Consider the following 13,663-nt stretch of genomic DNA (forward strand, 5'->3'; position numbering starts at 1 on the left):
ACCTGTAACATTTTAAGATCTTTATTACATTTTAAGGATTATTATTTCGTAACTACAAGGTGGCAAAAAATGTAAAAGTTATTCTTAAGTTATAGGTATGAGAAATGAAAGTCTGGAACCACCAGCGGCCCCTTGAAGTTTAAGAGGTTATTATAGCTGAGACAGATCCATTAAAATCTGCACTGAGCAGCTCTGATCTTTTGCACCGGATTAGTAGATAATCACACTATTATAATGAGTTTCCAGACGCTCCCAGTGTAAAGCATGTTTAGGAGAAATACTGCAGTTAAACCCACAGAAGGTAAAGTGTATAATGTGTCTCTGCTACAGTAAAGAAGTCCCCGATGATGAGTCCATAGCTCAGGTGTTCGAAGAGGCTCTGAGAGGTAGGAGCCAGCCCTGCAGCGAGCACTGGGCAGTCACCTCTTCAGTGGACTCCCACCAGCTAGACCGGGCCGTCACCATGCATGTGTCGTGTGACATGGTGCTGAACAACACTCACTCCCAGCTGATCTTTCTGCAGGGTAAACCTGATGGTGCACACAGAGCAGCAATTTATACTCAGTTTTATAATGATTGGAACAGCCAGATTCATTACACGGAGGCAGCTGCTTTACAAGTTGGGTGGGCTTTTTATAGGTGTGACCCTGGATGAGATGTGCCTGATATCTGGTGCTCATAAGAACCTGGTCCCTGTGCGATCAGAGGAGAGGAGAATGAGACTGCTGGACTTCTCTGCCCCATTCCTCTTCTGTGGAGACAAGAGATATTATGGGTAAGAATTAAAAGAATTCAACACACTGATGACCCAGTGGAGAGAAAACAGATTTATAAAAAAAATTTTAACCCAGCAGTGGGATTTGCCATGGGGTGGTGGTAAGGTCCCATCAGAAGTTAAACCTTGTGCTAAAGACACACTCAAGTGATCTTTCCCTCGTTATATGCGTAATCAGTACGGAAATGTTTAGCTTTGCCTCTTTTCTGAGAACAAATTCAGTGCCGATTTAAACAAGCACAGCAGCCTTCATGAGGCTGGTACTACTCTCTAGATTCTTACTGGAATTTTCTGTTCTACCTTAAATGGAAGAAGCTATGGGTGCCAGATAGTAACTATATCCCATTTAAGGTGGGTTATTGGCTTTATGCTACGAGATGAGGCAAACATTGCAAACTTTGCATTGTTTATATCTTTCAAATGATAATTTTAAACAGTTTATACTGTTCATATATTGAAGTCATGAAGTTTCACTTTTTTATAAAAAAAAAAAAAAAGTCACAGAACTCACTTGCAAAAGTGTTAACTGTTTTATAGGCTGCATAATAGGGACTTGTGTGTGTGTGTATATGTATGTGTATGTGTGTAATATATATATATATATATATATATATATATATATATATATATATATATATATATATATATATATATATATATATATATATATATATATATACACACACACATACACAGTGGGGGGGGGGGGGGGGGGGAGTATGTAGTCAGTCACCAATTGTGCAAGCTCTCCCACTTAAAGAAATGAGAGACCTGTAATAGACATCATAGGTAGACCTCAACTATGAGAGACAAAATGAGAAAAAACATTCTGAAAATCACATTGTCTGATTTTTAAAGAATTTATTTGCAAATAATTGTGGAAAATAAGTATTTGGTCACCTACAAACAAGCAAGATTTCTGGCTGTCACAGACCCGTAACTTCTTCTTTAAGAGGCTTCTCTGTCCTCCACTCATTACCTGTATTAATGGCACCTGTTTGAACTCATTAACAGTATAAAAGACACCTGCCCACAACCTCAAACAGTCACACTCCAAACTCCACTATGGTGAAGACCAAAGAGCTGTCGAAGGACACCAGAAACAAAATTGTATACCTGCACCAGGCTGGGAAGACTGAATCTGCAATAGACAAGCAGCTTGGTATGAAAAAATCTACTGTGGGAGCAATAATCAGAAAATGGGAGACCTACAAGATTCACTGCTAATCTCCCTTAATCAGGGGCTCCACGCAAGATCTCAGCCCGTGGGGTCAAAATGATCACAAGAACGGTGATCAAAAATCCCAGAACCACACGGGGGGACCTAGTGAATGACCTGCAGAAAGCTGGGACCAACGTTACAAAGGCTACCGTCAGTAACACACCGGTATCCGGGCGCGTCTGAAGTTTGCTAGAGAGCATTTGGATGTTCTGGAAGAGTATTGGGAGAATGTCTTATGGTCAGATGAAACCAAAGTAGAACTGTTTGGTACAAACACAACTCGTTGTGTTTGGAGGAGAGTGAATGCTGAGTTGCATCCAAAGAACACCATACCAACTGTGAAGCATGGGGGTGGCAACATCATGCTTTGGGGCTGTTTCTCTGCAAAGGGACTAGGACGACTGGTCCGTGTACATGAAAGAATGAATGGGGCCATGTATTGTGAGATTTTGTGAGTGCAAACCTCCTTCCATCAGCAAGGGCACTGAAGATGAAACGTGGCTGGGTCTTTCAGCATGACAATGATCCCAAGCACACTGCCAGGGCAACAAAGGAGTGGCTTTGTAAGAAGCATTTCAAGGTCCTGGAGTGGCCTAGCCAGTCTCCAGATCTCAACCCCGTAGAAAACCTTTGGAGGGAGTTGAAAGTCTGTGTTGCCCGCCAACAGCCCCAAAACATCACTGCTCTAGAGGAGATCTGCATGGAGGAATGGGCCAACATACCAACAACGGTGTGTGCCAATCTTGTGAAGACTTACAGAAAACGTTTGACATCTGTCATTGCCAACAAAGGATATATAACAAAGTATTGAGATGAACTTTTGTTATTGACCAAATACTTATTTTCCACTATTATTTGCAAATAAATTCTTTAAAAATCAGACAATGTGATTTTCAGAATTTTTTTTCCTCATTGTCTCTCATAGTTGAGGTCTACCTATTATGTCAATTACAGGCCTCTTTCATCTTTTTAAGTGGGAGAACTTGCACTATTGATGACTGACTAAATACTTTTTTTTCCCCACTTCATATAATGCGATTGTGGTAGGCCTTGAGTGTTTGAAATACCCAGGGACAAACACTCTCATGTTAAGCAGTTGATGGATATAAAATATTGCATATTTAAACAAATGTCTTATTCTGTTGACCCTTTAATGTGACCACAATTAAAGGTTGGCCTGCATCAGTTTGACGAACATGATTTACTTTTGCCTTATCAAAACACTGTCAAGGACATCTGAGGTTGCAAATAATTAATATATACTTATTTGCATTTTGCAGCTTTTGGTGAAATCAGCATAGCCAGCCCAGTGTAATGTTTCTAGTTTAATAGATAAATTAGAATCAGAATAGGAAGATGATTACCGGTGTTTGTGTGTTTCAGGTGCCAACAGTGCTCTCAGTCTTCATTTGTGGAACCTGAGATTTCGGGAGTAGAAGTGTGGGATGAGCAGAATATTGCCAAAGGTAGATCCCCTTCCACAATCTCCTTCAAGGATGTTCTGCTATGTAAAGTAATGTATATCCTATTTGTGTCCCTGTCCTTTCCCTACTCTCTCAGCTCTTGGGGTGCAGCTTATGCAGTATGTGCTGCTGCTGAAGTTTGAGCTGGAGGATGAGACTGGCACACTGGAAGCTTTACTTTGGGAGGATGCAGTCAGTGATTTTACCATATTATTACGGTGTTACAATGTGTGATATCAGGATCTGTTCATCGATCTGTTCTGTCTGTGCATCTATCTTCCAGATGTATGTATTTATTTATTTATTTTTGCATCATTCTTTACAGGAGAGGTTCTTTCATGTCTCTTCTGCTGAAATATCATCCAGTCAGGAATTGCAAGACAGGGTTCAGAACATCATGGACAGGCTTCATCCACCAGGGAGTAGCATGGGTAAGACTGTGATCAACTTTTTTTTGGGCATACAACATGAAGCTAACTGTGAGTAGACTGGCTAGTGCACGGTATAAAAAGAACAAAAAAAATATTTTGTATCAAGTCAAATTCTTTTCTGCTCCCTTTCCACAGCACAACGTCCATGGCTAGCACTCTGCCTCAGCGTCTACACTGTAGAAGAGAAGGGCAGACCTCAAGTGTGCTACCAGATTGCTAACACAGAAATCAGGGACAATCTCTAGGCTCCTCAGTCAGTCCATGGACTCCTTTCCTTTGAATGAAGAATGCCAGTGTAAAAGCTACATGGCGGACATCTGACAGACTGCCATATGAAGGTCAAACCATTGAAAACAGAAACGGCCAAAACCGTTCAAAGCTTATTAAGCTTGTGCGCAAAACATAGCGTGTACATATTCTTGTGTGCAAAAGTCTGGACACCCCGGATCCAATTACATGTATTTTTTTATTGTCCAAGTGATGACCACCTCTACAGGCAATAATATGTTAGCTAGTTTCAGAGCATGTTCTATTTATTTGCTGAATGTAACACATTGAAAAAAGTTTTAAAATATACAGTGGCCTTTGTACATGCCATATTTCCCTCCAGTATGTTAAATTGGGAGTAGGCAATATGCCAGTCTTTTATCATATGGTGATACGTTTTGTTAGTGATATGCAATATACTTTTTTGTGCATATTGTGGATATTGCCAGTGCTTAAAGTAAACTGACCAACTAGAATCTGCCACTAATGATGCATTTTATGTGCATGCCCTGCCATGCCATGAAAAACACTGATGGAAAATATGTTTTTCTTTAATTAAGTGTTTTCCCCATTTACAGCTCTATGGCCCAGCTGGGTATAAATTCCCATGCTTTTCACTTCTTCTGATGAAACTGGAATCTCAGATCTAATACAAAGAAATTGAATATGAATAAAGTAAACATTGCTCCAAATATATAGAGCACAATTCAGAAGCTTGGATTTACTGTTGATGGTGGGTCAATGGGTCTCTTACTTCACCAATACCCCAATATCATCTTAGAAATAATAAAAAGGAAAGTCCTGAAAAAAACAAAAAAACAGCTAAGATTCATGATGTGTTTTTAAATTGCATAATTGTTCACAGCTCTGCTTTTATAAGGATGGATCCCATTGTCCTTGTATACTGAACAAATAAAAATACAATGGAGAATCTGGACAGAATCTTAATGAAAACTGAGCAAGTGGGTTTTTGAAGGAATATCTTCTTAAGAATGGTTGGAATGGTTGAAACGGACTGTATTTCTGTTGTGTCTAAGCAGCAATTGACTTTTCTTTTTCATTTAAATATGTGTTGTATATTTCTGAATGCCTTTGGCTGGCATCTTGGTTTTAGTCCAGAGTAGCAGAAGGTGAAAATGACATGGACAGTATAGCTGTTATTTGCCTCGATTTTGAGCAGCCTATATCTTTATTTTTTTTTTACCAACTTACCACTTAGCTTTGCTCTCATATCTTTACTTTTCCGGTCTGCTGGTGGTGTCTAGACATTAAAGTCTTCTGCTAAGACACATTCTTTAAAAGAGCTGTCTGACGGCTGGAAGGCTGAAATAGCCTCAAAAACTACTCAGCCATTTTTGGTAGCCTAAAAATAGGGATGGTGAGCAGTGTAGAAAATGGGCTGCAATTTCTGAATGCTTCATCTGAAAAGGGTGAAAATGTTTTAGAATTGCAGGTGACTGCTTGCGTTTTGTTCCTCTGCGCACAGAACTGTCGTTTCAAATCCCCAAATGACTCCGTCCTCAGGGACCCAAAGTCTTTAACGTTTTTTGCTCTCTTTGCTTCAAACTCCTGTACTAAGCAATCTGCCTGAGGGGTCCTGCTGTCTTTGTCGGCCTGTCTCTCTCGTTCTTGAACGATCTGATCGTTTTTCTCTCTCCCTCTTTGTTTTGTTTACACCTTCCTCCACCTTTCAGAGTGTCTAGTTGCACAGACTGTCTGCGGGGTCTCTGAAAAATGAATAGAAATACAGATTAATAATGCTTCTGCTTACATTTTTCCATTCAGATCAACTGCATTTGCTCTTTTTTTGTCTTTTATGTGTGTGTGTATATATATATATATATATATATATATATATATATATATATATATATATATATATATATATATAAAAAATAAAAATGAATTAAAAAAAGTTGCTAACAATTTTTTTTACTACAAGGTGCGCTTGTTAATTTCACACAGCTCAGCAAAACAGTTCTTTTTATGTGCAAGCTGATTTACAGTGATACACTGCAATCATGTCTCAAAATATATACTAACAACTGTTGGCATTAACCCACTATAAGGCCACTATTTATGTAAACTGAGGATATGTTTATAGAATAATTTCTAGCTTCTATATTTGTCTAATGTGTGTAAAGTTTATAAGTAGTTTGATTACATACATGCACAAACCTACTAAAAACTGAAAACAGGAGGAAACTAAACAGGATGGGCACATATGGAACAAGAGGAAGTTAAGTACTGTATGTCAGGTACAGTACAATAAATCCTTAGGCTTTCTACAGGGGTCTTTCACAAAGCAGGATCTGTCATTCTAGCTGAATGACAACTGAAGCCCAAAGTCAAGCCTCGTCTATAAGACAAGCTAAGGGTGTTTCCTATTGGACCTTGCCTTTAGACATTAGTTATCTGGTAACAGAAATCTTTGAAACAGCCCTGTGAAACAGCCTCTATGGCTTATACAGCTTGTGGGGTCCATTGTGAACAAGTTCATTTTCACAAGTGACCCCTTCTTGTGACCCCCCTATCTTGATGGTCTACACCAGGGTAGGTACTTCAGCTGTGATTGGCCTATTTAGGTTTTCAGAATCAGACGTTTGTCTCAAACCATTACCATTATTTTTGGAGTTTGTTGTCTTTGAGTATTGGTGACTTGATATGGAGTTTTTTTTTTGTTTGTTTGTTTGTTTGTTTTTTTGCCAACTAAACTATAGAAATGCCTTCTGAGCCTGACTGGGACGGAGCTGCCAGAGGAAGAGCCTCATATTAAGTAAATGTGTGCATTATTAAAGCAAGGGGGAAATGTGAATGTGGATTTGCGTCCAATTCGTGCTATCTTAGCAATTGGGGGGAAACAGTAATCATTTGGCATACTGGATGCTCCCACTTCCACAGAGAGGCGCTCTCTCCCCAGGTGTCTCCCAGTCCTAGCAGGCGCCTCCCTGAGAGCCCCCCCAGTGGGAGAATGGGAGCCAGAGCCAGTGTCCAGAGCCACTGCTCCATCACCCTGCTCGGAGCCGCACATCAGGAAATGTGGAGCAGTGAAGGGAAAGTTGCGGACCTTTCTGGACGAAGTGAAGAGGGGGTTTCATCAGCGGGACGGTTTTTCTAGCAGTGATGAACTGTAAGTGAGGCTTTGGACAGAGCTGGAGCTGGAGCTGGAGCCAGCTTCCCCGGCTGTGGGAGCGGAGCAGCGGGAGTAATGCCTTGAACTTGGGAATCACTCAGCACTCTACAGTTTGATGGATTTATGAACCTGGGATTCCGAATATGGTCTGAACGAACAGTAAAGAGGAAGATGGGGATGCGACTGAAGGGACTGTTCTGTCTGCTGGTGTGTTGTGAACTTTCTTCCCTTCTGAACGGGAGTCCAAACTTGAGCTGTAGAGACAGTGAGCAGCAGGGCAGCGCGGGTGATGTAGCCAGGGCTACTTCCACAGAAGGCTCTGTACAATCTGAAGGCACCTCGTCGTCTACAGTAGCCACTCTCGGGTCTAAAAACCACCGAGTGAATGTAACGGGTGGGGAAAGGGGCATTAACAGCGGAGCTCTTGAGCGATCAGGAGCTAAACTCCCTCATAGTAGAGCGTCGGATAGACATGCAAGGAACCTTCATACCAAACGGTCCTCCAGCCACCCACTCCTGAAGGAGCCATCGTCCACACGTCCACACCATCGACACAAAAGAGGAGCCGAAACAGACGGCAGGGGCGCTCACAAGTTAGAAAGCCTACCTAAACCCCTCGCCCAGAACCAGTCCACTCATTCCCCTGTTGATTTTACTCTCGATAATGGCTTGTTCACTCTTCCTGAGGGCGACTACGAAGATATCACTCCGTTTGTCCCTCTTAACACTCGGCCCAAGACTCCCGGGGTCAAAAACCCCTTTTACCCGCTCACAGGTGAAGCGTACGGGGCTTACGCCATCATGTTTATTTCCATCATCATCTTCACAGTGGGGATCATCGGAAACATAGCAATCATGTGCATAGTGTGCCATAATTACTACATGCGGAGCATTTCCAACTCCCTGCTCGCCAACTTGGCCCTGTGGGATTTCCTCATCGTCTTTTTTTGTTTGCCACTGGTGATATTTCATGAGCTCACGAAGGACTGGCTGCTTGGAGAGTTTTCCTGTAAAATAGTTCCTTATATTGAGGTAAACTAATATATTCAGTCAACCGTTACCGTGATAATCTGGACGATATTCTCAGGGTCGGATCGGTAGTAGTAGATATTTGCATGAAAAAATATCGGCATCAAACAGGTGCTCTGATTTTTCAAAAATAGTATTTAAATGTTTATTGGTCAACTGTGCAAAAAATAAAAAAAATAAAAATAATATTTTTTAAATAATTTTTATTTTTAAGTCCCATTTTAGCCCCATTTTATACATAGTTTATGTATCAAAAGCGGTAGATATATACATGAAAAATATCAAATATCAGCTTCAGCACACTTCTATCTGTGAAACCCTAACTGTTCATCATCAGTATATAAGCAAAACCTTTAGTCTCCGTTTTTTTCTTTTTCTTGTGTTTATCTTATTTAGAAGCACCATTCGTACAATGTTTCAAAGTTTCACAGTGAATAGACCAATACAAATCTCCTTCCATTGACTTCTATTGAAACTTTGTCCCTCCACTGAAAGCATTACCTGTAAAAATGTCTTTTTGGACATTCAGGGTTTTTTGTTTTGGCAGTGAAAATATAAGCATGTTTCATCTTTTTTTTTACCAAATAGTATCAGGGATGTTGAATATTTATGGATTAACCTATTTGAAAATGATCATTACAACCTGCCTGGTGAGTATTTGAGCCTCCTTCTGAAAGGCTATGGAGGTTCTATGTGTTTAGTTTATACATATTTTCTATACAATGCAGATAAAACATCAACAAAACAAGCCAGCCACCAGATCACTCAGTAAGGCAGGTCTGGTTGCTCTACAAGAAGCTCTTTGGAGGTGCTGTAGTCTCAGTTGGGTGCATGGTGAGAGGGGCGTGTCTCCCTCACAGACACAAAGGGACCGTGGCATTGCCTCGGGGTAGAATTAAGACTGAATCATGTTGCTGCAAAGGGACAGTACAGACTGGTGTCGGAGTGCTGCCTTAAATCCCCAAACCCGGCCTCTACTCCCACTGTACGGCTTTGTCTCAAAGTGTGCTGCTAGACTGTTGTAATCTCTGTGATCCGTTACAGCAGATGCATGAGTGATATGTGTAGTTTTAATAGATATAGCCTTGTTGCTGAAATTATTATTGGTGGTATTATTATAAGTGCTGCCCCTCCTTACCAATTAGATTTCTGGCCTAATCAGGGCTTGGAACGTTAAGCCGCTCTAGAGGTGCCACTCTAAGAAAGATGCTCCACCAAAAAACACAGAAGAATGTTGCTCAATGGTTCTTAAACTGGTCCTCAGGGCCCCCCAGACAGACCACATTTTTGCTCTATTTATACGTGTTGGAAGTTGGGATAGAACAAAGCATGGAGTATTTATGGGGGTCCTGAGGGCTAGTTCGACCACCACCGGTCTAGTTATTGATTACTTAGAATTATTAAGCTTTGTCCCAGCTGTAGACACAGCATGATTCTGCATGTACCCAGATTTTCACAGAGCTTTTTGTTTACTGAAATAAGTAATTTATTCTGGGGCAGTGTATTTCCTGACTAATTGCTGATGGGACTAAAGGCTAATTCTTTTCTTGGTTGCAAACATTAACACACTGAGCTGTGACACATGCAATTTATGTAATGGCAGATTGGGACCTCAGTGCTTTGCTATGTAAAGAAGATAATGACCGTGTTCTGTCGTCATGCTAAAGAGGACTCTAATCATGTAATTAATTAGAGATGATTAGAGGGGTTGCTTGGGGACTTTAGGGCAGTAGACAAAGCCCATTCAGCCTTGGAAAATCTGCTTTCACGCCTGCGGAGGTTACTCTCCAAACCAGAATTATTACAACAGATAGTTACCACAATGACAGCTCGCGCTCTCTCTCTCTCTCTCGCTCTCTCTCGCTCTCTCTCTCTCTCTCTCTCTCTCACTCTTTCTCTCTCTCTCGCTCTTTCTCTCTCTCTCGCTCTTTCTCTCTCTCTCGCTCTTTCTGTTTCACTCTGTCTTTCTACACTCCAGAGCATATCATCTTTTTCTCTTGCTTTCTCACTTCCTTTCTTTTGCTATCTTTCTGTCTGTCTATCCATTCGTCCATCTACAGCCACCTTTTTAACATATTTAAATATTTGGACATTAGATCTTCATTTAATATAATTATACATATAATTAAACCAGTGCAGTCTCTTGTTGACAGTAGTTGGATATACATCAACTGTGGCAGGAGCTACCTGTAGGTCCTGTGATAAAATTTTAGTATTGTTGGATACTTATTTATGCATCTTGCGATCTGCCCTTGGGCTGAACTTGCTAGCACGGTGTAACCTGACCATGTTTGCTGGTGTTTTAAATGTTTACCACTTGTAAATTATTTTGCAGAATAATAATAATAGTGAAGGATCATGGTTTCTAATTGAATGTGAGGACTTTCAGTTTTCAGTTCCGATACAGATACATAAACTTTGCAAATCGATCGATACCTGATACCAATCCGATACCATTGTTGAATTAATAAACCTCACCATGTGGAAGAGACTTAGGGCATAATTCAAAATAAGATCTATCAGCTGAACCGAGAATAAATAAGTAACTTGGTCAAACATAGAAGCTGCAATCAAAAATTGCAAACATGTAAACATTTAGTGTAGTCCACGGCAACAGTGAAATTAAAGTGAAAAGATCGGCCTAATTATCCGATACCCAATCCAGCTCATTTTGTTAATATCGGGACCGATATTCGATCCTAATCGATTCTGTGCATCTCTAATCTAAATGGTATATCTTTCTTAGTTTTAGATTTTTCATGTTATAAGGCCGCTTTTAGACCTTCCCATCCCAGAGCACATATGGAAGGCATCATTGTATGGGGCTTCTGAGAAATGTATAGTGACTGGTGAGACAGTTACTTTGCACACCAATGCAATTTGTCAGTGACTGTTATAAACCTTGCTTGCCACTGTATACAGATATCTGGTTTGTTTATGGGTAGTCAGACAGGAAAGGTCAGCTTTGTGAAAAGTATGTGGTTTGAAGCAGGGTCTGGATCAAGATGTGAGGCGTATTCGAGGGAAAAGAATCTTAGTCACAGTGTTTTGAGGGTATTCTGGGGTTGTGAGCATATTTACCCCACGGTAGACTTTATAAAGGATTGGGTGGTTAACTGGAAGCATGTGTGTGTGTGTGTGTGTAGTATGTAATGATGTGAGTCTATGCTAAGGTCATTGTTACTGCAGTGAATGTTTTTAGACAGCTGTTCTCCTCCACACAGCTTTTGACATCTGTTGTAAAAAAAAAGTCCAATACCATTCCAAGGTGTGTTTATATGTTTATATTTTATATGTAGCGACCACTTTAAGGGTGTAAATTCGGTTCTGTCTTTATGTGAGTGGGACTTTATCCATAAACAGACAGCATGTTGAGCAATCTTATTAAGTGGTCCCTTACTGGACCTCTAGGAAATCTGTAGCACCTCTCTGCATGTAAACCCCTGACTTTCCAGTACACAGCAAATAATGTGTTCAGACATTAGAGCTAAGACGTTCTCAACATGCTGTCTGTTTATGGATAAAGTCCTGCCCTTCAACAAGTCCCTGCCAATCAGCTTGCTAGTTATGAGGCGGGTCGATCTATTGTGGCACTGGTGGGCCCTCTTCTGTAAAGTCACCATTAATTCAGTTGTATTACCTCCATCACTCAATATTGCTCAAATGAATATCCAAATCCTATATGTTTAATTATGTTTAAAAAGCTTTCTTTAAAGAGACAGTTTTGTAAATGATGGATGTGAGTGTAAGGAACCTTTTATGAAGTATGAAGATTCTACACATAATGCTAAGCCTTTTAAAAAAACTTTTTTTTTTCCTCGAGCCATACATCTATCTGAATGCCCATCATTTATTTACTAAATGAAATGTAATTCTCTAAACTGTTTATTATATGTAGACATTCTTTTGCATTACAGGTGGCTTCCTTAGGTGTAACAACCTTCACTCTTTGCGCCTTGTGTATCGACCGCTTCCGCGCAGCCTCCAACGTGCAGATGTATTACGAGATGATTGAGAACTGTGCCTCCACTGCTGCTAAACTCGCTGTCATCTGGATTGGAGCTCTGCTGCTGGCTCTGCCAGAGCTGTTGATCCACCAGTTGGTAAGAGAGGAGCGCGAGCCTCCGGAGGTGACCCCCTGTGAACGCTGCGTGGTCCGCATCTCCACCGCGCTCCCAGACACACTGTACGTGTTGGGCCTCACCTACAACGGCGCCCGTCTCTGGTGGTATTTCGGCTGCTACTTCTGCCTGCCCACCATATTCACCATTATCAGCTCAGTGGTGACTGCGCAGAAGATCCGCAAGGCTGAGCGAGTCAGCGTGCGGGGGAACCGCAAGCAGATCCAGCTGGAGAGTCAGATGAACTGTATGGTGGTGGCTCTGGCCATCCTCTACGGCTTCTGCGCCATTCCTGAAAACATCTGCAACATCATGTCTGTGTACATGGCGGCGGGGGTGCCACGTCGCACCCTGGATATTATGCACCTGGTCAGTCAGTTGCTGTTGTTCTGCAAGTCAGCGGTCACCCCGGTGCTGCTGCTGGCTCTGTGCAAACCCTTTGGCAGAGCCTTCCTGGACTGCTGCTGCTGCTGCTGGGAGGAGTGTGGGCCGCCAAAGTCCTCCACGGCCACCAGCGACGATAACGAGCACGAGTGCACCACGGAACTGGAGCTTTCACCTTTCAGCACCATGCGTAGGGAGACATCAACCTACACTGCTGTGGGCACACACTGCTAGGATTCCTAATCTTACCTAAGCCCTATGCGATATCCTACCCATAGGGCTCTTTATAAAGGGCTCTGATTTACAGAACAAACCAAGTGAGACATATAGAGTACTTTATCTTTTAATATAGAGTCAAAGAGCCACGCATTCATGCAAGGTCCAGATGGTGTTAACTGTAAGTGTCCACTGCTGGTTACAAGAGGAAGTGATTAACGTTTTCTTTAGTTTATGGTCAGTTTATAGTGATTGTGAATTAACTTGCTGTTCTTCTGTTTTTTTTTTGTTGCACACATGATTTATTTTGTTTTAATTGGAAGGTTTACATCTTTAGTGCAAAAGTACATTAGTATCTTTAAGTTTTTCGGAAAGTAAGATGTTGAGAAAGGCTGTTAGTAAATGTGTTGTGTCATAATGAATAATGTTGATTCTTATGAATCAGTTCAGAATATGTTAAACCTGGCTCCCTTGCTATGTAAGTATTATGTTTACTCTGTATTTGATAGCAGAAAAATGATATTCTGCACTTCAGTAGCAATTATAAAGCACTGAGGAAGCTGTTGTTTTAGCTACAAATATCACTTTAATAAAAAACAAAAATGAGGCCAACTGACAACTG

The 13,663-nt window shown here is 41.1% G+C and overlaps 2 protein-coding genes across 5 annotated transcripts in view; both read left to right on the forward strand.

Moving 5' to 3' along the window:
* The window catches only part of pot1 (protection of telomeres 1 homolog), a 31,648-nt gene extending 26,536 nt beyond the window's left edge, over positions 1–5,112 (forward strand). For all 4 annotated transcript variants that reach the window (XM_072671389.1, XM_072671405.1, XM_072671397.1 and 1 more), the window contains 6 exons: positions 331–524; positions 640–775; positions 3,381–3,463; positions 3,558–3,652; positions 3,786–3,891; positions 4,027–5,112. In XM_072671389.1, coding sequence (XP_072527490.1) covers positions 331–524; positions 640–775; positions 3,381–3,463; positions 3,558–3,652; positions 3,786–3,891; positions 4,027–4,136 — 724 coding nt within the window. In that variant the 3' untranslated portion in view covers positions 4,137–5,112. The remainder of the gene's footprint in view (positions 1–330; positions 525–639; positions 776–3,380; positions 3,464–3,557; positions 3,653–3,785; positions 3,892–4,026) is intronic.
* Positions 5,113–7,215: 2,103 nt separating this feature from the next.
* On the forward strand, positions 7,216–13,597 carry gpr37a (G protein-coupled receptor 37a). The gene is made up of 2 exons (XM_072673710.1): positions 7,216–8,323; positions 12,238–13,597. The coding sequence occupies exons 1-2, from the start codon at positions 7,415–7,417 to the stop codon at positions 13,057–13,059; spliced, it is 1,731 nt and encodes a 576-aa protein (XP_072529811.1). The 5' UTR covers positions 7,216–7,414; the 3' UTR covers positions 13,060–13,597.
* The last annotated feature ends 66 nt before the right edge of the window (positions 13,598–13,663 follow it).

This window comes from Salminus brasiliensis, chromosome 2 (assembly GCF_030463535.1).
Source record: "Salminus brasiliensis chromosome 2, fSalBra1.hap2, whole genome shotgun sequence".
NCBI lineage: Eukaryota > Metazoa > Chordata > Actinopteri > Characiformes > Bryconidae > Salminus > Salminus brasiliensis.

Excerpts from the sequence above, each read along its gene's own strand:
- gpr37a (XM_072673710.1), top strand. The coding sequence starts at position 7,415 with ATGAACCTGGGATTCCGAATATGGTCTGAACGAACAGTAAAGAGGAAG. Across the intron at positions 8,324-12,237 it reads AAATAGTTCCTTATATTGAG|GTGGCTTCCTTAGGTGTAAC; the intron begins GTAAACTAATAT and ends TTTGCATTACAG.